The 26,787-nt window shown below is 43.8% G+C and overlaps 1 protein-coding gene across 3 annotated transcripts in view; it reads left to right on the top strand.

The window, feature by feature from the left end:
• The window catches only part of LOC139375073 (disheveled-associated activator of morphogenesis 1-like), a 72,040-nt gene that overhangs the window by 19,471 nt on the left and 25,782 nt on the right, over positions 1–26,787 (top strand). For all 3 annotated transcript variants that reach the window (XM_071116495.1, XM_071116494.1, XM_071116496.1), the window contains exons 2-3: positions 14,017–14,255; positions 24,487–24,576. In XM_071116495.1, the coding sequence (XP_070972596.1) occupies positions 14,073–14,255; positions 24,487–24,576 (273 nt within the window). In that variant the 5' untranslated portion in view covers positions 14,017–14,072. The remainder of the gene's footprint in view (positions 1–14,016; positions 14,256–24,486; positions 24,577–26,787) is intronic.

A 26,787-nucleotide genomic window follows, 5' to 3' on the forward strand; every position in this document is an offset into this window, starting at 1 on the left:
CCTCTTGCAGGAACTGCTGACACACTCCAGCCACATGAGGTCTAGCATTATCTTGCATTAGGAGGAACCCAGGGCCAACCGCACCAGCATATGGTCTCACAAGGGGTCTGAGGATCTCATCTCGGTACCTAATGGCAGTCAGGCTACCTCTGGCGAGCACATGGAGGGCTGTGCCATCCCACACCATGACTGACCCACCGCCAAACCGGTCATGCTGGAGGATGTTGCAGGCAGCAGAATGTTCTACACGGTTCCAGACTCTGTCACATCTGTCACATGTGCTCAGTGTGAACCTGCTTTCATCTGTGAAGAGCACAGGGCGCCAGTGGCGAATTTGCCAATCTTGGTGTTCTCTGGCAAATGCCAAACGTCCTGCACGGTGTTGGGCTGTAAGCACAACCCACACCTGTGGACGTCGGGCCCTCATACCAGCCTCATGGAGTCTGTTTCTGACCGTTTGAGCAGACACATGCACATTTTTGGCCTGCTGGAGGTCATTTTGCAGGGCTCTGGCAGTGCTCCTCCTGCTCCTCCTTGCACAAAGGCGGAGGTAGCGGTCCTGCTGCTGGGTTGTTGCCCTCCTACGGCCTCCTCCACGTCTCCTGATGTACTGGCCTGTCTCCAGGTAGCGCCTCCATGCTCTGGACACTACGCTGACAGACACAGCAAACCTTCGTGCCACAGCTTGCATTGATGTGCCATCCTGGATGAGCTGCACTACCTGAGCCACTTGTGTGGGTTGTAGACTCCGTCTCATGCTACCACTAGAGTGAAAGCACCGCCAGCATTCAAAAGTGACCAAAACATCAGCCAGGAAGCATAGGGACTGAGAAGTGGTCTGTGGTCCCCACCTGCAGAACCACTCCTTTATTGGGGGTGTCTTGCTAATTGCCTATAATTTCCACCTGTTGTCTTTTCCATTTGCACAACAGCATGTGAAATGTATTGCCAATCAGTGTTGCTTCCTAAGTGGACAGTTTGATTTCACAGAAGTGTGATTGACTTGGAGTTATATTGTGTTGTTTAAGTGTTCCCTTTATTTTTTTGAGCAGTGTATTTTGTTTCATCAGACCAGAGAACATTTCTCCAAACAGTACGATCCTTGTCCTCATGTGCAGTTGCAAACTGTATTCTGTTTTTTTTATGGCGGTTTTGGAGCAGTGACTTCTTCCTTGCTGAGCGGCCTTTCAGGTTACGTCGATATAGGACTCGTTTTACTATGGATATAGATACTTTTGTACCTGTTTCCTCCAGCATCTTCACAAGGTCCTTTGCTGTTGTTCTGGGATTGATTTGCACGTTTTGCACCAAAGTACGCTCATCTCTAGGAGACAGAACGGGTCTCCTTCCTGAGCGGTATGGCGACTGCGTGGTCCCATGGTGTTTATACTTGCGTACTATTGTTTGTACAGATGAGTGGTACCTTCAGGCGTTTGGAAATTGCTACCAAGGATGAACTAGACTTGTGTAGGTCAACAATTTTAATTTCTGAGGTCTTGGCTGATTTATTTGGATTTTCCCATGATGTCAAACAGAGGCACTGAGTTTGAAGGTAGGCCTTGAAATACATCCACAGGTACACCTTCAATTGACTCAAATGATGTCAAATAGCCTATCCGAAGCTTTTAAAGCCATGACATTTTCTTGAATTTTCCATGCTGTTTAACGCACAGTCAACTTTAGTGAATGTAAACTTCTGACTCACTGGAATTGTGATACAGTGAAATAATCTGTCTGTAAACGATTGTTGGAAAATATACTTGTGTCATGCACAAAGTAGATGTTCTAACCGACTTGGCAAAACTATAGTTAGTTAGCAAGAAATTTGTGGAGTGGTTGAAAAATGAGTTTTAATGACTCCAACATAAGTCTATGTAAACTTCCGACTTCAACTGTATCTATTGTAGTGGCATTCTGTATAACATTGGGAGTTAGCTAGGATATTGCTGAACAAGAGGGAGGGATCAGGTAGGTGTGTGTGTGTGTGTGTGTAACTGCATTCCTGCAGGGACCAGACTCTCTGCCTTTTTGGTTATTTAATGAGAAGGATGGAGGAGGGCTGGAGGCATCCCCCTAGGGGCTTTAAACTATGACCCCTTTAGCATTGCCCAGGGGAAATAAGGGCAGATTAGCCTGTCGGCACCCTGCTAATATTGATCTCAGCAACTCTCTAGACCTGGAGTGCTCCACTTTGTAGTCTGAGTGATCTGATCCCAATTGCATTCTGTCAGGAGAGCCCCCAAAACACCCCGATCAAAATCAATTCCAAATGGCCCCAACTCCAACCAAAATGTAACACACATGTCACTAGCTAGGCTATATGACTTGTATGTCTGCGTCCCAAATGGTACTCTATTCCCTATGGGCCCTGATCAAAAGTATACTACATAGGGAATAGGGTACAATTTGGGATGCTGCCCTGGTTTGTTTTCATATCCTGTGAATGGGAAATTGCCCCTTACCTCAGATACAGACACACACGCGTCTCTATTTCTGTCCTTGTTTCCTTTCCTCACCCAGTGGTTCCAATGCTGGTGTCCAGATCATCTCCATTATAATGGGATCTGACAATCAGATGAGCTAGTTTTCCATCCATGCAGTGAGTGAATGTGTCACATGGTAAAATGTGCGTGTTTTATAAATCTGGTATCTACTGTTGTGCCGAACTACGAGTACTAGGTAGACACACTTTGCTTCCATTTGATTACATATTGATGCCGGTTAAATCGTTTAGTGGATTTGCTGGGTTCATTAAGTAAAAACCCAGCCCATGGTGTGATTGACTAACCTCATTGAACTGTACTGGACAGCCTGACTCTCTCTTATGTGAACCTTAAAAGTTTGTCCTGGGTTTCGCAATGCTGCTGGATCATTGATTCCACTTAAACGTTCTGATTTCTAAGGGCCCTCATGTGCTGCGCTTAATGCTCTTACAGTACCCAGCTTATCATTCCATCCATGTTGGTGATGTTGACATGGAATCAGAGGGGTCTGAGCTTCAGATCTCTTTTCTCAGATGACAAGGATAAGTCTGTCGGGTAGGATTGATTAGATTAATTGCAAATGTAAATCATGTATATGTATGAATCACTATCAATCAGTGCACCTCCATCTCAACATAGATGAAGTGTGTCGGTGATGATAGCTAAGCACATCTTACATTTCTCCACTGAGGCAGGGCCAAAAAGACTGATGATGAAAGGAAGTAAAGCCCACACACATTATGTGTTTTATTCTCATCCGTTGGTATGGACTTCTAGCAGTGAAGTGCCTATGGTTGGATAGAGTTCAGTACATCATTGGGCTGGGAGTGCGAGCTTGGCTCTGGTTTGCCTGTCATTAGCAGACAGAGACAGGCATGTGACGGGGAAGCCCCAAGGGATAGGCTGCTCTCTGTATGGGTTAGCCCAGCCTCTAGTGAGCCTTTACTGTTAGCACGCTGCTTCACATATTTTGCATCCCAAATGGCACCCTTTTCCTTGTCTAGTACACTACTTTTGAACAGGGCCCATAGGTCAAATCAAATGTTATTGGTAGCATACACATATTTAGCAGATGTTATTGCGGATGTAGCGAAATGCTTGTGTTCCTAGCTCCAACAGTGCAGTAGTATCTAACAATACACAACAATACACACACATCTAAAGTGAAATAAGAAATTCATAAATATTAGGACGAAGGTAGGAAGTTAGTGCACTATGTCGAGAATAGGGTGCCATTTGGGATGCAAACACTGGAACGTGTTCACAGTAGTATAATGGGATTCCTGTCTGTGCTATGATCTCATCAGTTTAAGTGTATTTTTTTAAAATGGTTGGTTGATTTTCCTCTTCCAGTTTTATATTTAGGTCAGAAGTTATATGTCCCAAATGGCACCCTATTCCCTATGTAGTGCACTACTTTTGACCAGGGCCTATAGGGAATAGGGTGCCATTTGGGACAGAACCATAGATCAGTATTTGACTTGGCGACGTCGAGGGAAATAATAAACACGCAGGCTGAGATAGATTAGGACTTGTTTCTACATTCCACATCATCATAATAAAGATACATCTACATGATTGCATTATATTGTCTGCTGTCTGGCTGTCATAACTTCAGGTCTTTGGCAACTCAACTTGGACTTCCTGTGCAAGGCGAAGGGGAGAACACGGGAGGAACTCATGTCTTGCTATCGGTAGACCACGCTTGAACAACTCAGCATTTTTTCAGATGGTTGTGCACTTGTTGATGATTCTGAGAGAAGGTGTAGACTGTATGATGCATGTTTACTCCTTGTCATTATTCATCAGCCAAAGAAGCTTGTTTTGCTCTTTGTATATTAATCATACTGAAAGGGTTGAGGTTGTAACCTCTTCTACGTGACATTTAAGTTGTTAGCAGGGGTGTCAAACTCATTCCATGGAGGGCCTAGTGTCTGCAGATTTTAGTTTTATCTTTTCAATTAAACACTAGACAACCAGGTGTGGGAAGTTCCCCATTAATTAGGGACCTTAATTCATCAATCAAGTACGAGGGAGGAGCAAAAACCCGCAGACACTCGGTCCTCCGTGGAATGAGTTTGACACCTGTGTTCTATAGCTTTGTTTACCTACAGGGCATAAATGTTACGGAGGCAGAACATTGTTATTGTATTGTTGCCCTGAGTCTGACAGCCCTGAACTATCATAAGGTAAGGCCATGAGTTTCGAATAATATTTTAATGCAGACTTTATTTAGGCAAAATGGATGCTCAGACCAAATGGTCCTCACACACTTGATGAACAGATATTCTTACTGAATGCAGTGTGTATTCCTGGCTGTACAGTATATGTTGGTTTGGTCCAGCGGGTCAATGAGCAGCAGCAGGATGTGTAACATGTGGTTTGTCTGTCAGTCTGTCTCTAATGTCTAGATTAGAACTACATCATCTTTGACTGGCTGCTGAGCAATACACTTCTAAGTTACTTTATTTCCTTTCACACCTTCTCTGTCTGCAGTCCTCCTATGCTGCTGCTCATAGTGCAGTGAGTTTGTATTAGTGGTTATCAAGGCCAGTTGCCCAATCCCAGATTAAGCCTATTCCTGGACTAAACTGCTTGGTCAATGGCGACTCAATCAACTCCCTTGAAAGTGCTTGTTAGAACAGGAATACACTTAATCTGGGTCCAGGAAACCCGGCCCATACTGCAAGTGAACAATGCTCCAATCAGTCAGATATAAACATAACATAATCAGAAATGGGAGCAGAGGAGTGTCTGAATGTGTCTGCTTTTATCAGAAGCCCTAACTCAGAGCAATGGCAGAGAGAGCAAGTGAGTCATCTTTCAGTGTTGTGTGTACAGCAATCAGAACTTTGACGCGGCTGAGCAATGGAGAGAATATCAAACTGTCCTGCCTGTCAGGAGACTGATAAAGATCACGAACATCCTGCGATTGTTCAGGACTTTTAATTGCCAGATGTTCTCAGATGTGTGCGTGTCTTTGGAATAATTAAAAAAAAAAAAATTTTGCAGAGGGGTTACAATGCAACTCATGGCCCTGTATCCAATATGACATCTGTACCCAATATGTGTAAACAGCTCTAGCTACGAATCCAATAATTACTTCTTGAACACGTTGAGCGTATCTGGTTTTTCTTTAAGGGCAACAATCAGCCTGGTATGTTGTCTAAGTACACTTTGGGATCTCGAGATCACTTAATTTGATTCTGCACATCGTGAGTTGTATTTGTTCAAACATTGTTTTAGGGTTTGCCTCAACCCAGTGCTACGCAATTATAGCCTAGTAATACTCGTTGTTATTGGCATTGTTAGTTAGATGCCTGTCATAGGAATCAGCAATACCAGTCAAACTACAAGACACAATTCCACTTCAACTCAGTCAATTTCCTTTAATTGTTTGAATTTCAATGGAATTGATCCCAACCCTAATTTGAATGACTGTCAGCTCAGTCGCTGTGTGTTTTTCAGCTGGTACAGCGTAATCAGAAGGGCTGTTACAGTAGGAACATGTGTGGGTGTGAATGAGCGAGTCTATGAGAATCAACCAGTGGCACTGCACACATCCTGTTTTCTCCTGCTGACTCACCTTTGGTACAACAATCAGAACAGATGTGGCTTCCGAAGCTCAGTGTCTCAGAGGGAGGGAGGCACGTTGGTGTATCAGCATGTTTGTGTTGTGAATTGGGGATTATGAATTCATGGATGTGTAATGTATGGGACTGTGTGTTGGATCATGGAGGATCATGAGTAAATTGAATTCATGTATAGCTCAGACATGCAAACATACAGGCTATACCGACCACTCATGATAATCTCCCAAAATGCTCTCTGATTGCCTCTTTTGGATGTACAGTATACTCCCTTTGTCATATATCACGGATAAACAGGAAATAGGATACGAATGAGACTGCTAATAAAAGTAACTGCATCAGTTAGTATTGCTATCAGCATCCTGACTATTACAAGCTGCTCTTTGAAATGGAAGATATTAAAAATCCCCATCCCTCAAAGTTTTCCAGTCGGACTCTTTGTGCTTAGTCTTTAATAAAAGTAAGGAAAAAAGAAAGGAATGAGAAAGAGAAAGGAGAGGAGAAACTCAGTGTTTATTGATGGCTGTGCTTCAAAGAGTATCGCTTCCCTGAAGTTGTCCTGTGTGTGTGTCTTTCCTGAAGCTGACCTGGGTAAGAGGTGGGAATGGTTTCTCCAATGGGCTCTGATCCAGGTCTTAGTACAGCTCTTCTGCAGTATCTGCCCTCCTTTTCGTTTTCCTTTTTAGTTCTCTGGAACAGAACATCTCCCTTTCTAAAGATGGACCGTGTAAAGTTCACAAGGACATCATCTGCTGTTGTAGGAACCGACAGATTCACTGGAGTCCAGCACATGTGGAAAACACTCAGTTTGCGACCCAAATGGCATCCTACTCCCTATATACTAGGGGCCCTGGTAAAAAAAAAAAGCAGTGCAGTAAAAGGGTGCCATTTGGGACTCATTCTCTGTGCTGATGATGGTAGTCCATTCAGGAAGGACAAGGTTGCACATAAATAAACAGACCGCTTCATGTGTTTTTAAAATGACTGCCGGGGAGGGAGACTTATTTTAATTTGATTTCCTGGAGAGACATCTTGGTTTTATGTCATGTTTAAGTTAGGCATCTCTAGATGATGTGTGTTTGTTTTATACTTTGTCGGCAATTGTTTTTATTGCCATATAATGTTCAAACTATCTGCCTTTTGTACGCTGTTGATTCAGTGATGAAACAATTAAATTAGTAAATATTATACATATCATATCTTACAATATCCTATACTAGCAAATATACAACATACTGTATATAGGCCTACCTGCTGCAAAGAGTGGTCATTCACCTTTCTAGTCTTGTTTGGTCTGTTCACATTTGTCCATACCTACTGTAAGAATGTGGTAAAGTTGTTCTTTAATAGGCTACTCCAAGACTTCAATGGTGTGGATTGTATGAGTTATGTGTGTTCCACAACCACAGGATTTAGCCTAGCTACACAATCACATAATTTAGCTTAGTTACACAACCACAGGATTTAGCCTAACTACACAACCACAGGATTTAGCCTAGCTACACAACCACAGGATTTAGCCTAGCTACTCAACCACAGGATTTAGCCTAGCTACTGTACAGATCCACAGGATTTAGCACACCCACACATTGTTAGTTCAAGAAAAGCCTCTTTATAGTAACTGAAGATGTTGAATGATGATGTTTGCTTAGTGCTTTGTGGAAGGTCAGAGTAGTGCTTCCTTGGGAGTTTTGGAAGCTGATCTTTCTCACTCTGGCCTTGTGTAAATCGACCTCTAAGAGGAGAAACATTGAGAGCATCTAACCTTGTGTAAATGATTCACTGTGATTTTTGTGAATGAACCCAAAACAGAGTAGACTGCCCTCAGTCGGAACTTAACCTCACTGGGGACCACACTGTCTGCTATCACAGACTGCTGGGTTTCACTTTCCTCTCCTGCGGTTGTTAGATTGGCTTCTCAGGCCAGTCCTGGTTTCTGTTAGCTAACCCCAGGACCTCATTTACAAGTTAATATTCATGGAACTTTTCAGTTTAGCACAATTCTGAGGTGATATTGTTTTCTTTTGCTTTTCTCCTTTCATTTAGATTCTTAATCTTATTCTCTCAACAGGAGTTGAGTCTCTGGTTCCTGCTTAATCAAAGCTCATAGATACGAGTCGCATGATTTACACTCATAACATCCACATCTCTCCCTCTTCAAAGACTAACATACTGCCATTAGTCTTACTGGCCCAGTCTGGAACTTAGAAATCACTTTGCTTAAACTCAGATTCAATCTGTGACTTTGCTGTGAAATGCTTACTTACAAGCCCTTTCCCAACAATGCAAAGTTAAAAGGTAAGAAATGTAGCAAATAAAAATAGTAAGACAAAAGACAACAACGAGGCGATATAAAAGTAGTACTGGTACCAAGTCAATGTATGAGGTATTAGAAGTAATATATACAAGTAGGAATGGGTTAAGGCAACTAGGCAATCAGGATAGATCATAAACAGAGTAGCAGCAGCGTATGTGAAGAGTGTAGAAGTGTGTGTGTGTGTGTCTATTGCCTGCTGCTAGTACATGAACATGAAAACCAGGAACCACAGTGAGTTGAGCTGAGAAGCAGCGGGTCTTCCCAGTCAGTGCACTAATCCCCACAGTGCCCCTGTTTGGATATAAATCCTGGTCCTGTTGTGTAGGGTCACTGAGAGGGATGCGGCAGGCTGAGGCCCCGCGGCATGATATTGCTTCCTCTCTGTCTCTCTCTCTCTGTGTGTGTGTTTTATAATCATAAAAAGCCACTGTAGCTAGGCCCCTAAACCAATCTGAGGATTGTGAGGGGAGACATGTTCTGGTCCGTGTGGTGAGGTAGCTATCTACCCATATATTTTAAAGCGGGTATGTTTGCTTTTATCTAATTCACTGAATTAATTAGACACTGCCGTTTTAACTGTCCCCACCAATAAATCCACTATAATGGAGAATTTCAATAAGCATTTTTCTACGACTGGCCCATGCTTTCCACCTGGCTACCCCTACCCCGGTCAACAGTCCTGCACTCCCCACAGCAACTCGCCCAAGCCTCCCCCATTCCTCCTTCACCTACATCCAGATAGCTGATGTTTTGAAAGAGCTGCAAAATCTGGACCCCTACAAATCAGCCGGGCAAGACAATCTGGGCCCTCTCGTTCTAAAATGATCTGCCGAAATTGTTGTAACCCCTATCACTAGCCTGTTCAACCTCTTTCATATCGTCTGAGATTCCTAAAAATTGGGAAGTTGCCGCGGTCATCCACCTCTTCAAAGGGAGAGACACTCTAGACCCAAACTGCTACAGACCTATATCTATCCTACCCTACCCTTCTAAGGTTTTCGAAAGCCAAGTTAACAAACAGATTACCGACCATTTTGAATCCCACCGTATCTTCTCCGCTATGCAATCTGGTTTCAGAGCCGGTCATGGGTGCACCTCAGCCATGCTCAAGGTCCTAAATGATATCATAACCGCCATCGATAAGAGACATTACTGTGCAGGCGTATTCATAGACCTGGCCAAGGCTTTCGACTCTGTCAATCACCACATTCTTATTGGCAGACTCAACAGCCTTGGTTTCTCAAATGATTGCCTCGCCTGGTTCACCAACTACTTCTCAGATGGAGTTCAGTGTGTCAAATCGGAGGGCCTGTTGTCCGGGCCTCTGGCTGTCTTTATGGGGGTGCCACAGGGTTCAATTTTCGGGCCGAATCTCTTCTCTGTATAGATCAATGATGTCGCTCTTGCTGCTCTGATCCACCTCTACGTAGACAACACCATTCTATATACTTCTGGCCCTTCTTTGGACACTGTGTTAACTAACTTCCAGACGAGCTTCAATGCCATACAACTCTCATTCCGTGGCCTCCAACTGCTCTTAAATAGAAGTAAAACTAAATGTATGCTCTTCAATCGATCACTGCCCGCACCTGCCCGCCCGTCCAGCATCACTACTCTGGACGGCTCCGACTTAGAATATGTGGATAACTAGAAATACCTAGGTGTCTGGTTTAGACTGTAAACTCTCCTTCCAGACTCACATTAAGCATCTCCAATCCAAAATTAAATCTAGAATCGGCTTCCTATTTCGCAACAAAGCATCCTTCACTCATGCTGCCATACATATCCTCGTAAAACTGACCATCCTACCGATCCTCGACTTCGGCAATGTCATTTATAAAATAGCCTCCAACACTCTACTCATCAAATTGGATGCAGTCTATTCTTTTCTTTTCTTTTTTTCCACTGTATTATTGACTATGTTTTGTTTATTCCATGTGTAACTCTGTGTTGTTGTATGTGTCGAACTGCTCTGCTTTATCTTGGCCAGGTCACAGTTGCAAATGAGAACTTGTTCTCAACTAGCCTACCTGGTTAAATAAAGGTGAAATTAAAAAAAATAAAAAACAATCTGCACTGTGTTTTCTCTATACAGAAGACATTAATCCAGTAATGGCTCTCTCCCATTGACATACAGGACTCTCTGTCTCTTTATTTGGAGTCCTAGGATGTCTGGATGTATAACAGTACATTTAGGCCTCAGTTGTGGTTAGTGTCGTTTTAAGGTGAGGGAGAACACATTTTTTTCTTAATGAGCATGGCCTTATTTCTATTAGAGCATGTTGGATGACGCTCATTCATATTCCATTCACCCAGTTCAATGTAACAACGATAGGTTTAGGCTACTACATGATACTAACATTTTTCTTATAGCCAACCTGAGGTTGCTACAACCTAGCCTATGAATGAAAGTTTACAGCGTAGGTGACCACAGGTCGAGAGACATTTGAGGTGAGACATTGACATTCAATACCGCCTTGCACACTCTTGCCTGCATCTAGCTGATATAGGGTGTAAACATTAGTCCAAAGTTGCAAACAAGAGTTTCTATTGGAAAAATTCAGGTATGTTTATCCTTGTTTTGTTCCGTTTACTTCAGTTTTAAGAAATGTTTTTTTAACAGAATCGGCGGAATGAATACACCCCCTGATCACGCGTAAACAGAGTTCACTCTCGTAACAGCCACGTTGTATTAATTCTCTTCCCTTCACTTGTGGACTTCAATGCACAACACAGCTGTATGTGACCAGGAGAAAAAACCTTTCCAAGCCAAACCGCTACACACATCGTTATCACCATATTAACTAAAGTAACGTCAAAGTCAGCATTGTTAATAGAGCTAACGCATTAGTAAACTTGCTACAATCATGCAGTAATGTTATTGTACAGTCAGTAAGCAGTTATACCGGCGTTCCATGATGGCAATAAATTAGTAATACCAAAAGCTTATCTTCCAGTGTTGTGTTGGAAACTCAGCTAGCTAACATATCATCCCTCTGTTTGATCAGGGTGTTTCAGTAGGCTAAACTACCTGGCTGCATTTGCTTGCTAAGTAAGTGAAACTGAAAGTTAACTTTTTTTGGGGCGAAGAAATGTATTTGTTCAACTGTTCAACTATTGTCTTTCTCTCTCACTTTGAGTCAACTACTCACCACATTTTATACTTCAGTGCTAGGTGGCTGTAGCTGATGCTTTCAGTACTAGATTAATTCTCTGGTCCTTTGATTGGTTGGCCAACATATCAGTTCATGCCTCGAAGTCGGATAGGCTGGAGGACGTCCTCTGAAATATATAATTACAAGTCTATGGAAGGGGGTGAGTCTATGGAAGGGGGTGAGAACCACGAGACTCCTAGGTTTTGTATTGAGGTCAATGTACCCAGAGGAGTACAGAAACTAGCTGTCCACCGGCTACATCATGGTGCTACCCTACAGAGTGCTGTTGAGGCTACTGTAGACCTTTGCAAAATAGTGTTTTCAATCAGTTATTTGGTGACATGATTATGTTTAGTATAGTTTTTTCTAAAAAGGATAACTTTAAGTTTTACAATTTTTATTTTTATGAAATTCACTGAGGAGGATGGTCCTCCACTGTTAGGCCTGTGTTTTAACTCAGCCACCCACATTTACTTTGAGAACAATGCAGATGCAAAGTTTGGTTGCAGAATGACCGTTTGTGCTATTTGTTCCGTCATTCTGCCCTGTTCAAGTAAATGTGTTTTTGTTAAATTTCCTGTGGAAATTGATAAGTCATCCTAAATGTCATTAAAAGCTGTATGGTTTGCTTAACTTTGCAATCATTGGTTTTTGTTTGACATACATTTTTAAAGTGAAACATCTGTTACAGTGGGGCAAAAAAGTATTTAGACAGCCACCAAGTTCTCCCACTTAAAAAGATGAGAGAGGCCTGTAATTTTCATCATAGGTACACTTCAACTATGACAGACAAAATGAGAGAAAATATCCAGAAAATCACATTGTAGGATTTTTTATGAATTTATTTGCAAATTATGGTGGAAAATAAGTATTTGGTCACCTACAAACAAGTACGATTTCTGCATGTAACTTCTTCTTTAAGAGGCTCTTCTGTCCTCATCTCGTTACCTGTATTAATGGCACCTGTTTGAACTTGTTATCAGTATAAAATACACCTGTCCACAACCTCAAACAGTCACACTCCAAACTCCACTATGGCCAAGACCAAAGAGCTGTCAAAGGACACCAGAAACAAAATTGTAGACCTGCACCAGACTGGGAAGACTGAATCTGCAATAGGTAAGCAGCTTGGTTTGAAGAAATCAACTGTGGGAGCAATTATTAGGAAATGGAAGACATACAAGACCACTGATAATCTCCCTCGATCTGGGGCTCCACACAAGATCTCACCCCGCGGGGTCAAAATTATCACAAGAACGGTGAGCAAAAATCCCAGAACCACACGGGGCGACCTAGTGAATGACCTGCAGAGAGCTGGGACCAAAGTAACAAAGCCTACCATCAGTAACACACTACGCCGCCAGGGACTCAAATCCTGCAGTGCCAGACATGTCCCCCTGCTTAAGCCAGTACATGTCCAGGCCCGTCTGAAGTTTGCTAGAGAGCATTTGGATGATCCAGAAGAAGATTGGGAGAATGTCATATGGTCAGATGAAACCAAAATATAACTTTTTGGTATAAACTCAACTCGTCGTGTTTGGAGGACAAAGAATGCTGAGTTGCATCCAAAGAACACCATACCTACTGTGAAGCATGGGGGTGGAAACATCATGCTTTGGGGCTGTTTTTCTGCAAAGGGACCAGGACGACTGATCCGTGTACAGGAAAGAATGAATGGGGCCATGTATCGTGAGATTTTGAGTGAAAACCTCCTTCCATCAGCAAGGGCATTGAAGATGAAACGTGGCTGGGTCTTTCAGCATGACAATGATCCCAAACACACCTCCCGGGCAACGTAGGAGTGGCTTCGTAAAAAGCATTTCAAGGTCCTGGAGATCTCAACCCCATAGAAAATCTTTGGAGGGAGTTGAAAGTCTGTGTTGCCCAGCAACAGCCCCAAAACATCACTGCTCTAGAGGAGATCTGCATGGAGGAATGGGCCAAAATACCAGCAACAGTGTGTGAAAACCTTGTGAAGACTTACAGAAAACGTTTGACCTCTGTCATTGCCAACAAAGGGTATATAACAAAGTATTGAGATAAACTTTTGTTATTGACCAAATAATTATTTTCCACCATAATTTGCAAATAAATTCATAAAAAATCCTACAATGTGATTTCCTGAATTTTTTTCCTCATTTTGTCTGTCATAGTTGAAGTGTACCTATGATGAACATTACAGGCCTCTCTAATCCTTTTAAGTGGGAGAACTTGCACAATTGGTGGCTGACAAAATACTTTTTTGCCCCACTGTACGTCTCATTCTGTGACCGTGGAATTGCCCATGGCATAGATCATGTGACATACACCATGCTCTGGGAGTGACATAGACCACACCTTGGGGGGTGATATAGACCACACCCTCAGGGTTAGAATTTACATATATCACACCCTCAGAAGCCAAATTAATAACCTGGTTAAATGACTCCACCATGTATTCCACTAACAATCTGTTTTGTCTCCTTCTACAGGGAGCCGTGGTGAAAAACGGTAACGTTCCCTAGAAAGGGCCCAAACCCTGGCCGCCATGGCCCCTCGCAAGCGTCCAGGGCGGGGCCTCTCCGATATTTTCTGCTGTTTTAAAGGGAGTGATCACCCGGAGATCACCTACCGCCTTCGCCATGACAGTAACTTCATCCTACAGACCATGGAGCCCTCCCTGCCCATGCCGCTTGAAGAGGAGCTGGATGCCATGTTCTCTGAGCTGGTTGTACGTACTGTTCTTGGGCTGGGCTGGGCCCAATGCCATGCTGAACTGCTGTCTCATTCTATTGCTCTACTCTGCTTCTCTCGCCCATTCAAGTGATACTTCGGAATTTTGGCAATGAGGCCCTTTGTCTAGTTAGAGTTGGCTTGAGAAACTACTTCTAGCTTCCTTAATACTGGACACAGAGACATACAAATGGTATCTACCATTTAATCTGACTCTGGGGAAGTAGACAAAATGCCTCATTGCCAAAATCCCAAAGTATCCTTTTAAGAGCTGCTGGTTGGTAGTTGGTTCAGTTCTACAGTATAGATGACTAAAGGGATCTGGCCATTTATGGCTTTCATTTATTACATGATTACACTCGAATCAAAATCTTTCAGGACTGTGAAGTATTTAACTAGCTTAATCATATGTGGGGATACGTGGATGGCCATGTTTGAAGGCGAAGTGGCCAGGTCTGCACTTACTTTTCTTCAACTCTGTTTTCAGTGCCTGGCTGTGTGATTTGGACTCATAAATACTCACTAAGGGAGGAGCTCGCTTTTGATATATTTCCTCTGAAATACTTTGTTAGCTTGTTTCCAGCATAATCAATGCTTCTTGACAGCAATATAAAGGCATAGCAGACACTCTTATCAAGAGCGACAATTCGTTTGGTGAAACAACCTCAATAATGTAGTTATCAGCAAAGTCAGTGCTAGTAGGAGAAGACATGACTTTTTTGGGGCGCCATGGGATTCATTTAAGATACTCTGTGAAGAGGCAGGGTTTCAGACATTCTCGGAAGATTGGCAGGAACTTTGCTGATTTAGCGTCAGGAGGAAGCCATCTTTGGGGTGCCCTGACAGAGCATTGACTGGGCTGAGCGGGAGCTGACCCCCATAGGGGTGCGAGGGCCAAGAGACTAGAGGTGGCAGAATGGAGTGCTCTGGTTGGGGTGTAGGATTTGAGCATAGCCTGAAGGTAGGGAGGGCTAGTTTCCATTGCTATTCCGTAGGCAAACACCATGGTCTTGTAGTGGAGGAGGTGGTGGGCCGACATCTAAGCTGAGATGTCTGCCAGGCACACAGAGATGCGGGTTGCTACCTGGGTGTCAGAAGGGGGAAAGGTTGAGTAGTTGAGGAAGTAGTTGAGTGTCATCTGCATAGCAGTGATAGGAGAGATCATGTGAGGATATGACAGAGCCAAGTGGCTTAGTGTATAGAGAAAATAGGAGAGGGCCTGGAACCGGGCCCTGGGGGACACCAGTAGTGAGAGCATGTGGTGCAGACTCAGATCCTCTCCACATTACCTGGTAGGCGCAACCTACCAGGTAGGATGCAATCCAAGAGTGTGCAGTGCCTGAGATGGTGGAGAGGAGGATCTGATGGTTCACAATGTCGAGGGCAGAGGATAAATATAGGAGGAGGAAAACAGAGAGTCAGCTTTGGCGGTGCGGAGAGTCTCCGTGACAGAGGAGAGCAGTCTCAGTTGAGTGAGCCGTCTTGAAGCCTGACTGGTTAGGGTCAAGAAGATCGTTCTGAGAGAGATAAAGAGAGAGTTGGTCAGAGACAGCATGCTCAAGTGTTTTGGAAAGAAAAGAAAGAAGGGATAACGGTCTGTAGTTTTTGACGTGAGAAGGGTCGAGTGTTTGTTTCTTGAGGAAGGGAGCGACTCTGGCCTTCTTGAAGTCCGAGGGGACGCAACCAGTAGTCAGGGATGAGTTGATGAGGGGAAGTGAGTAATGGGAGGTCTCCAGATGTGGTCTGGAGAAGGGAAGAGGGGATGGGGTTGAGCGGGCAGGTTGCTGGGTGGCGGGACATCACAAGTTGCAGGATTCCATCTGGAGAGAGCGGGGAGAAAGAGGTCAAGGCATAGGGAAGTTCTGTGAGAGTGGGACCAGTGGACTCAGTAGGCTGAGTGAATTGGGAAAGGACATCGTCAACATTCTGTTCAAAGTGGTTGACAGTTGTCCGCAGAGAGGTAGGTAGGAGGTGGAGGATTAAGGAGGGAGGAGAAGGTGGAAAAAAGTTTCCTAGGGTTAGAGGCAGAAGCTTGAAATGTAGAGTGATCGAAAGTAGCGTAATAGCGGATACAGAGGAAGAGAAGGTAGAGAGAAGGGATAGGTCCTCCGGAACTTTAGTTTTCCTGCGTTTCAGCTCAGCTGCACGCAGCCCTATTCTGTAAGCTTGCAGTGAGTCACTCAGCCACGGAGCAGGAGGTGAGGGCCAAGAGGAAAGGGGACAGTGAGAGTCATAGGATGCGGAAAGGGAGGTGAGTAGGGTTGAAAAGGCAGAATCAGGAGACAGGAGAGAGAAGGATATAGCATATGGTAGAGATGATAGGATGGAAGAGGAGAGAGTAACGGGAGAGGGAGAGCAAAGATTGTTATGGTTGAGTGGGTAGGGTTGGAGGAGGGAGGGAGGGAGGGAGGGAGGGAAATTGTGATCAGAGACTTGGAGGGGGGTTGCAATAATAGTGTTTCAGATGAAGGAAACTTCAGAAAACTCAGAGGCCAATGCTTCCTCTTTGTATGGTCATCACAGGGTCAACAAAGGCCCAGTGCTCATGCCTCTATAGGGATAGAGAATAACTTCTTCCTAGTGCTCATCCTAATAATCCCAAGCTCTCTGTTATCCCCTTATTACTCTCACTATTGATCCATTAAAGGGTTAGCTACCATGAGTGAGACACGCTCATCCTCATTTAGCTCTGCAGACTCCATTGAGAAGGGGGCCAGTGAGTGTTTGTGCAGGCATTGGCTACCAGTTCATGATGGTGCCTGTCCTTGTCCCTACCCAGCAGCAGCAACCGCCAGCAGTAGTCTGGCCCTTCGACTTGCAGGGCTTCCACGCGCTCTGCCGACTGAGTCAGTTGTCCCAGGCACCGGCCAAACAAGACTCCTACAGAGAGTCCATTTGCAGCCATTGTGTCCTGATTGGACCTCTCACAATGGGCCAAAACAGAGATGTCAAACAGTATCAGCTTAAACTCCAGCATGGTAAACACCCCAGCTCTATGCCTCTGGATGAGGGAAATTTGGCTTGGGTCATATTGAGTAGGCACGAAACGGAAGAAAACTGTCAAAGGTGGAGGTGCCTTAATAGACGAGGGGATGTCGCCAACCATCCACTTGGTTCATATTTGAAAGAAGAAGAGTAATACAGGATACATAGAGAGAGCGGCATTTTTTTATTTTCTTTTAAGTTATTTATATTACTTCAAAGGTCAGCAGAAAAATGATTTAGGAAGCTCTCTCGTTATCTCTAAGTTATTTCAGTCCTCCATTCCTTCCGTCTGTCCAGTGATGTAGTGGTGCCTGGAAAAGTGGGTACTTCCTGTCTTATTTATTTAAGAAACAGTTACATACATTCTGAATGCCCTAAAATGATGAATCCCATATTGGTCTTTCCCAGTCAGCCAAGCTGTACTGTGCAAGTATGCTAATAGTAGTTCTACTATTGAAACAGGTTTTCGCTCTCAAAGTAACACTTTTTTAATAGAAAAAGAACAAAATTGGATGTTCTCAGTCCATAACAATGCTTAAACCACATCGTGAGACTACTTTTATTTTTGAGAGTAGTTACCCTTTTAATTCAAGTGCACATGCACCTTGCACTGTGGTTTAGTTAGCAGGGTTTCTGTAGCACATGAGTTTGCAAAACAGATGGTCACTGGATTGATGCAAATCATGATATCATTCTGCCAGGTAGGCAGGCATAAGCTACTTTGTAGCTACTTTTTGGGAAAGTCTCTCTATCTAGCAGACGACGGTTAGGCCTATCATTAGCATCGCTATGTCTTTCCTGTTCCTTAATTGTTTGAAACTTGGACTTTTTTACTTCATATTAATGTCTTGTCTTGGTTCAAAGTAGCCTATAGCCAAAATCCCACTATAGAAATGTTGAGACAATTATTTTATAAATACTTCCTCATTATTTTGTAAAGAGTTCTCCTGTTCTATTGGTTTTCTTTCAACTTTCTTTCATTGTCTAACAGCCAAATGCAGTATCCTAGTCATATTCGCAACCCATGATAGTTGTTGCATCTTTAGATCTCCCCTCTTTCTACATTTCTAACAGATATTTCCATCTCTGTCCATTAAACCGCTCGCATGTGTGGTGCGAAATTTTAGAACTGTGTTCTCCCGCAAATTGCATTTTTGGAACATTTGCGCAAAGGCCTACCGCAGTTTGCACAATTCTGCGCCTAAAATGTGAAGAAATAATAGTTGATCAACATTTTGATCCAGAACATTCTGATCTGTTCCTGTTCCATCAACCTTATTAATTGATATGACATATACATCCTTGACACTACTTTTATATGTTTAAAATATGTTTATATGTTTATATGTTTATATGTTTAAAAAGTGAGTATACGCAATGCCCACTGAAAATAAGTGGGTATACAGTGTATACCCTCCACTACACCACTGCGTCTGTCCTTTGATGCACCAGACAGTTGTGTGTCTCTGACTTGGGGCTCCACAAGTCTCGTCTGGATAAGATCAGGCCTGTAGCTTGGCAGACCTGGAGAAGAGCTGTGGCATCTGGCAGTGATGTTTTCTCTCTGGTATGCCTGTTGTTCACACTGAACTATCTGCTCTGATTTAGCTACTCTGTTTTGATGGGTTTTATGTTAGCCACATTTCATGCTGTCTGTTGGTCAAAACATTTTTTGTTGTTGTCTTTTTTTCACTCCTTCTCCACGTCCTCAACCGTCATCACTGTGCTGTTATGGGGAGAGATAGTTGACCTGTAATAACTTACACATGAAGTTGATATATTAGCACCCAAACATATGGTTTGAGAATGAACTGAGAGGCGTTGCAGTGGATAGCAGCCGTTTTTCTGGCTCCTGACCAATTCTGCTATTTTGTGTGACCGAAAACAGCATCTGGAGATCAGAACAGCGATCACTAACCGGTTTCTACTTCAACGAGTCAGCAGCTCTGGACGTTCTGCATACTCCGACACAAGGCCCTAATCACCGGGACTCAAAATTGGATGAGATGGCGCGAAAGATGCAGATGAGCCGGCATCCCGACCAAACTTTGTTGACAAGTAAATAAACCGCCTCTAGGTACAGTCACTAGAGAACAAACTGGACAAGCTCCGTTTGAGACTGTCCTACCAACAGGACCTGAAGAATTGTAATGTTCTATGTTTCACAGAGTCGTGGCTGAACAAGAAGATGGATAATATACACCTTGTTGGCTTTTCCATACATCTTCAAGACCGGTTGGCAGCCTCGGGTAAGATGAGGGAGGGAGTGGTGTGTCTGTGTTAACTGCTGCGGCGCAATCTCGAATGTTAAGGAAGTCTCAAGTTTTTGCTCTCCTGAGTTTAGAATACCTTATGATAAGCTGCAGACCAACCATACTATTTACCAACATATTTTTCATAGCACTCTATTTATCAATGCAAACCAATGCTGGCACTAAGACCAGACTCAATGAGCTGTTTAGGGCCATAAACAAACAAGAAAGTGCCCACCCAGAGGCAGCTCTTCTCTTGGCTGGTGATTTTAGGTGCAGGGAAACTGAAATATGTTTTATTTAATTTTTATCAAGATGTCATAAGTGAGACTACAGGTAAAAAAATTCTAGATCCCTTTTTCTCCACACACAAACGTATACAAGGCTCTCCCCTGCCCTCCCTTTGGCAGATCTTACCATAACTCTATCCTCTTGTTTCCAGCTTACAAGCAAAAACTCAAACGGGAAGTACTAGTGGTCCGATGAAGTGGATGCTAAGCTACAGGACATTCGCACTGAGCTAAAGGCTAGATCTGTCACTTTCAAGGAGTGGGACTCTAATCCGGAACGCTTATAAGAAATCCAGCTACGACCTCTGACAAGCTATCAAACAGGCAAAGCGTCAATACAAGAAAAAGATTGGATGACTGGATGAACCAGTCATAACTAGCCAATGGCAATGCAGATTACACAGTAAGCAACCAATCGATTAAACACAGGATATGACATCACCTACTACGACTGCGCTGATGCTCGTCAGACATGGCAAGGCTTGCAAACTAACACTGATTACAAAGGGAAACCGAGCAGCGAACTGCCCAGTGACACGAGCCTAGCAGACGAGCTAAATGCCTTATATGCTAGCTTTGAGACAAGCAACAATGAACCATTCATGAGAGCACAAGCAGTTCCAGACCATTCTCCGTAGCTGATGTGTTTCAAGCAGACCACCATAGGTTACCTTGGCGTTCTTGGGCACAGGGACTGTTTAAATTATTTTTGCCTCATAACCTTGAAAGGCTGGTAATCACTCACATCAACACCATCATCCCAGGTGTCCTGGACCCACTCCAATTCACATACCGCCCCAACAGATCCACAGATTATGTAATCTTTATTGCACTCCACACTGCCCTCTCCCACGTGTACAAGAAGAACACTTATTTGAGAATGCTGTTTATTGACTACAGTTCAGCGTTAAACACCATTGTGCCCTCGAAGCTCATCACTAAGCCCTGAACCCTGGGACTGAACACTTCCATCTGCATCTGGATCCTGGATTTCCTGACGGGCCACCCCCAGGTGGTGAGGGTAGGCAACAACATATCCAACACACTGAGCATCATTACGGAGGCACCTCAAGGCTGCGTGCTTAATCCCTTCTTGTACTCCCCGTTCACCCACGACTTTGTGGCTGCCTACGACTCAAACGCCATCATTAAGTTTGCTGACAAAACAGGACAGTGGTAGACCTGATCACCAACGATGATGAGACAGCTTATAGGGAGGAGGTCAGTGACCTGGCAGTGTGGTGCCAGGACAACAACCTCTCCCTCAACGTTAGCAAGAGCTGAACGTAGACTACAGGAAACGGAGGGCCGACGAGGCTGTAGTGAAGTGGCTCCAGAGATTCAAGTTCCTTGGTGTCCACGACAACTAATACCGAGGCACCAAATCTGGAACTAACAGGATCTAGAACAGCTTCTACCCCCAAGCCACAAGACTTCTAAATAGCTACCCGGACTATTTATCTAACTATCTGCATTGACCCGCTTGACTTGACTCATGACTCATTAACTCTTGACTCATTACACACACCGCTGCTACGGTTTATTATCTCTCCTGTTGCCAAGTCACTTTAGCCCCAACTATATGTGCATTCTGTATCTACTGGTGCCCTGTGTTTTTATATTTTTTATTTATTTAACCTTGATTTAACTAACGGAGGGCCAAGCAAGTCATTTAAGAACAAATTCTTATTTCCAATGACGGCCAGGAAAAAGGCCCCCTACGGGTACGGGAAAATATATCCAAGTTATCTTTACTCATGTTTTATTTATTCCTCGTTATTATTTTTTCTATGTTTTTTTTCTATTTTTCCCTGCATTGTTGGGAAGTTCCCATAAGCATCTTCCTGTTAGTCTGTCTGTTGTTTATGAAGCATGTGACAAATGAAATGCGATTTGATCCAGTCCCGACAGGAATTCTGATGCATTATAGGTGTTGTCATAGAAATGGGGTGTTGTCTGGTCACGCGTAATGTAATAAATAATCCTTTGATATCCCACTTGGCAGCCATCCTGTCCTGTCTGGAATCTGTCCAATGGGATGTCAATAATGATGTGATATTGCAGGGATGTTTGGCTGTAAGTGATGATTGTTGACAAACATATAGAGGGACCAGACAGTGGATCAATGGCGCTGCAGGCTGGTTTAGATGTTGGGAACAGCAGACACATATGGATGGGGCATACAAACACACACACAGAGCATTCATAGCTGTCCTGTATGACTCAGCTGATAGAGCACGGCACTTGCAAAGCCAGGATTGCATGTTCATTTCCTTGGGCCAGCCACCCATACGTAAAATATATGCACACATGAGTAAATGACTTCATATAAAATCAACCTGCTAAATGGAGTGTGTGTGTGTGTGTGTGTATAAACTCAGCAAAAAGATAAACGTCCTCACTGTCAACTGCGTTTATTGTCAGCAAACTTCACGTGTAAATATTTGTATGAACATAAGATTCAACAACTGAGACATGAACTGAACAAGTTCCACACATGTGACTAAAATAAATGGAATAATGTGTCCCTGAACAAATGGGGGGGGGTCAAAATCAAAAGTAACAGTCAGTATCTGGTATGGCCACCGGCTGCATTAAGTACTCCAGTGCATCTCCTCCTCGTGGACTGCACCGGATTTGCCAGTTCTTGATGTGAGATGTTACCCCACTCTTCCACCAAGGCACCTGCAAGTTCCCGTTTATTTCTTGGGGGAATGGCCCTAGCCCTCACCCTCCAATCCAACAGGTCCCAGACGTGCTTAATGGGATTGAGATCCGGGCTTTTTGCTGGCCATGGCAGAACACTAACATTAATGTCTTGCAGGAAATCACACACAGAACGAGCGGCATTGTCATGCTGGAGGGTCATGTCAGGATGAGCCTGCAGGAAGGGTACCACATGAGGGAGGAGAAAGATTTGTGTGCTCTCCTCTCCTGGGACCAGCTACTACCCCACATAAATGTTCTCAATCTGAGAAGTACCCGTCCTCCATGGGGTTTTCCCCTTTTGAACTCCTCTATGGGAGGAGGCCACGCGGCCTACTGGACCTCACCAAGAAGGTGTGGGAAGCCCAACCGACCCCCTTACACAGCGTGGTAGAGCACGTTGAGACGATGAGGGAGCGGATGACAGCCATATGGCCAGTCGTGAGGGAACATATCGAGAAGGCCCAACGCGCCCAAGCCCAGGTCTACAATCGGGGAGCCCAGCCCTGAGAATTACAGGTGGGACACAGGGTGTTGGTCTTAATCCCCACGGCCGAAAGTAAGTTCCTGGCAATATGGCACGGGCCCTACGAGGTGAATGAGAAGCTGGGACCTGTCAATTATGGAAACCTCAGCAGGTTTACCACGTGAACCAGTTCAATAAATGGCACGAGAGGACAGCCTTGGCCGTGTTATGGTCGGGGCCCAGAATGCCAACGGTACCAATGAGGACCTCGAGCCAGCCCAGAGGCATGAGCTCAGGGAGCTCGTCGATCGGAACATGGCGGTGTTCTCCAAGAAGCCCGGCCGCATGACCCTCATTGAACACCACATGCATACCCGGCCCGGGGAAACGATACGAAAGAGGCCATATCGGATTCTGGAGGCCCGAAGGAAGGCCATGAAACAGGAAGTGGAGACTATGCTGAGGATGGGGCTCGTTGAAGAGTCTCACAGTGCATGGTGCAGCCCCATCGTGTTGGTGCCCAAACCGAACGGTAGCCTGCGCTTCTGTAAAGATTTCCGCGGTGTGAACGACATAAGCTTGTTCGATGCCTACCCTATGCGGAGGGTGGATGAGCTCATCGACCGATTGGGGAAAGGACCGGTACATCAGCACCCTTGACCTGACCAAAGGATATTGGCAGGTACCGTTGGCAGACTCCTCCCGGGAGAAGATGGCGTTTTCGACACCAGGCGGATTGCATCAGTACCGTCCATATTTGAGATTTTTTGTTCCAACCGCCCTGTCTTTGTGAGACGCAGAGTAGATGATCTGATGATCTCCGCATTTTGTATTTCCCACCGTTAAGCATTGAGGAGGTGGTGGGATGGTGTGGGGGTGCTTTGCTGGTGACACTGTGATTTGTTTAGAATTCAAGGCACTCTCAACCAGCATGGCTGTGTAAGGGCTATTGGACTAAGAAGGAGAGTGATGGCGTGCTGCATCAGATGACCTGGCCTCCACAATCCCCCGAACTCAACCTAACTGAGATGGTTTGGGTTGAGTTGGACCGCAGAGTTAAGAAAAAGCAGCCAACATTTGCTCAGCATATGTGGGAACCCCTTCAAGATGAAGCTGGTTGAGAGAATGCCAAGAGTGTGCAAAGCTGTCATCAAGGCAAAGGGTGGCTACTTTGAATAATCTAAAATATATTTTGACTTGTTTAACACTTCTTTTGGTTACTACATGATTACATGTGTTATTCCATAGTTTTGATGTCTTCACTATTATTGTATAATTTGATCAATCTACTTCCCATCTTACTCACAAAACCAGTTTGAAGTCAGAAAGCTAAAAAATATATATATTTTGAGAAATCACAATGCCAAGATCATTCAAAGACACTATCAGCTTAAAATGATCGTAATACAGGTTTCACATCGATCAAGAAATATTTAATAGTCCCTCTTACAACAGGTTCGTGACAGTGTCAGGCACAGAGATGCCTAATAACCCTCTAACTCAGTACAATGTTCCTCTTTCACCTTGCAGGATGAGCTGGACCTGTCAGGGAAACACCGGGAAGTCATGTTTGCCCTGCCAGCTGAGAAGAAATGGCAGATGTACTGTAGCAAAAAGAAGGTAGGTTTAAGGCCCCTTGACTAGTAGTTAGTATTAATGTAACCATGTGTTTTGATTCTGTTTGTATTGTGTCTGAGTGTGAGAGAGACCGTGTGTGTGTGTGTGCATCTCTCTTGCTCTCTGTGTATGTTAGCTACAGTATCCAGAGGGAATGTCTGCTGAGCGCTGCTAGTGTGTGGGAAATATTTTCAATTGAAACAAATGAGAGAGAGAGCGGGAGAGACTCAACACAAGCCCCCCTCTCTTCCCCTTCCAATCCCCACCTCCTTGCCCCAATTCCGTTGAGTCAACACATCAAAGCCCTCTCCTAGTGTTCCAGCCCTCTAATAGAAAATTAACCCTAACGTTGGAGTTGTGCTGTTCCTCATTAATGGATTGGATACATTTCCTGGAAGGACGCTCTCATCTGTCCTGGCCGACTAGCTGATAAATATGTGAATACAGAATCCTGGCTGTCTTGCCAGATTAAAGTACACACAGAGGTCCAGCCTGAATTTAAAATGGTGAGAAAAATATATATTTAATCCAATCTATACCCAATAATAACAAAGTAAAAACATGTTTTTAGAAATGGCAAATGTGCTGAAAATGAAATACAGAAATATCGAATTTGCGCTCTCCTGTTGATACATGTTAGAATCATCTTTAGCATCGATTTAAAGCAACGAGTCTTTCTGGGTAAGTCTCTAAGAGCTTTCAACACCTGGAATGTACAATATTTGCACATTATTCTTAAAAAAAATCTTCAAGTTCTTTCAAGTTGGTTGTTAATCATTGGTAGACAGCTGTTATCCAGTTTTGCTATAGGTTTTCATGCCAATTTAAGTCAAAACTGTAACTAGGCCACCAATATGATGTCTTGGTAAGCAACTCCAGTGTATATTTGGCCTTGTGTTTTAGGTAATTGTCCTGATGAAAGGTGAATTAATCTTCTAGTGTCTGGTGGAATGCAGACAGAACCAGATTTTCCTCTAGGATTTTGCCTGTTTGCTCTATTTTGTTTATTTTTATCCCAAAAAACTCCCTAGTTTTTATACCCTTAACAGGATGCAGCCACCACCATGCTTGAAAATATGAAGAGTGGTACTCAGTGACGTGTTGTGTTGGATTCAGGATACGTTTTTTGCAGTTTTACTTTAGTGCCTTATTGAAAACAGGATGCATGTTTTGAAATATTTTTATTCTGTACAGGCTTCCTTCTTTTCACTCTGTCAATTAGGTTGGTATTGTGGCGTAAGTACAATGTTGTTGATCAGACAAGTGACACAATAGTGAAATTAAGCAATATTCAGTTGGGATTCCCGGGTAGATCTCATCGTCAGTTGGCCGGAACCTTCCAGCCATGATAACTGCCAAGGTGGTCAATGTGGGGTAGCAAGTGCGCTGTGGTCGCAGTGATGTCTTACTGACCTACAAAGCGAGCTCCAAGATTACCAGTCTTCCAGTAAGTACTGGGAGATATAGCAGCACAGTGCTACATTTCACAAGTGGTCAATACTACTGTCCTCATTCCTGCTGACCCACTCCTTAAGTCGTCCACATGCTTCCCAGCCGAAACATTTCAGAAGAATTTGTGCATATATTATGACACCATTTTGTGATGTTTTTGACTTGGGTGAGGGTTTTTTCAGCTGTTCAGGCACACATTTTTTCTAAAGGCAAGCCCAAATTCTGAGCCAAAGTCTGCGTACCTTAATCTGTGATTAGACAACAGTAGGGATTCTTCAATAAAGTTTTCATGCACATTTTTTCTTTGAGAAATACTGCACCAAACATCTTAGATGTTTGCACCACTAAGATCTCATCGGCAAAAACATCAAAATGAATGACAGGTTTCTTGAGTTATCTTGGATTAATACTGACTGTTTTGAGGAAGTGTATACTGGCTATGGCATCTCAAAATGGACAAACGGTACTATTTCTGCTTTTTTCTTGTTTTTCAAGCGAAGGTCCTTTAAGGGAGTATGCGAGCACACTCATTCTGTTTGGCTGCATACTTTTTTTTTAATAAAGATCTACTAAACCCAACTATTTTAATAAATTCTGCAGTCTGAAATATAGCCACCTCTGAAATATTTTCTGGTTTCATCCTTATCTCATTGCTCATGTGGTGAGGATGGATGGGAATCTGGGTAACTAACACCTCATCAGGGAGAGAGAGGGAGTGCTCCAGCTCCTTTGTTTTTACAGATTTCTAGACCCCTTTAATGG

This window comes from Oncorhynchus clarkii, chromosome 19 (genome assembly GCF_045791955.1).
Source record: "Oncorhynchus clarkii lewisi isolate Uvic-CL-2024 chromosome 19, UVic_Ocla_1.0, whole genome shotgun sequence".
NCBI classification, from domain to species: domain Eukaryota; kingdom Metazoa; phylum Chordata; class Actinopteri; order Salmoniformes; family Salmonidae; genus Oncorhynchus; species Oncorhynchus clarkii.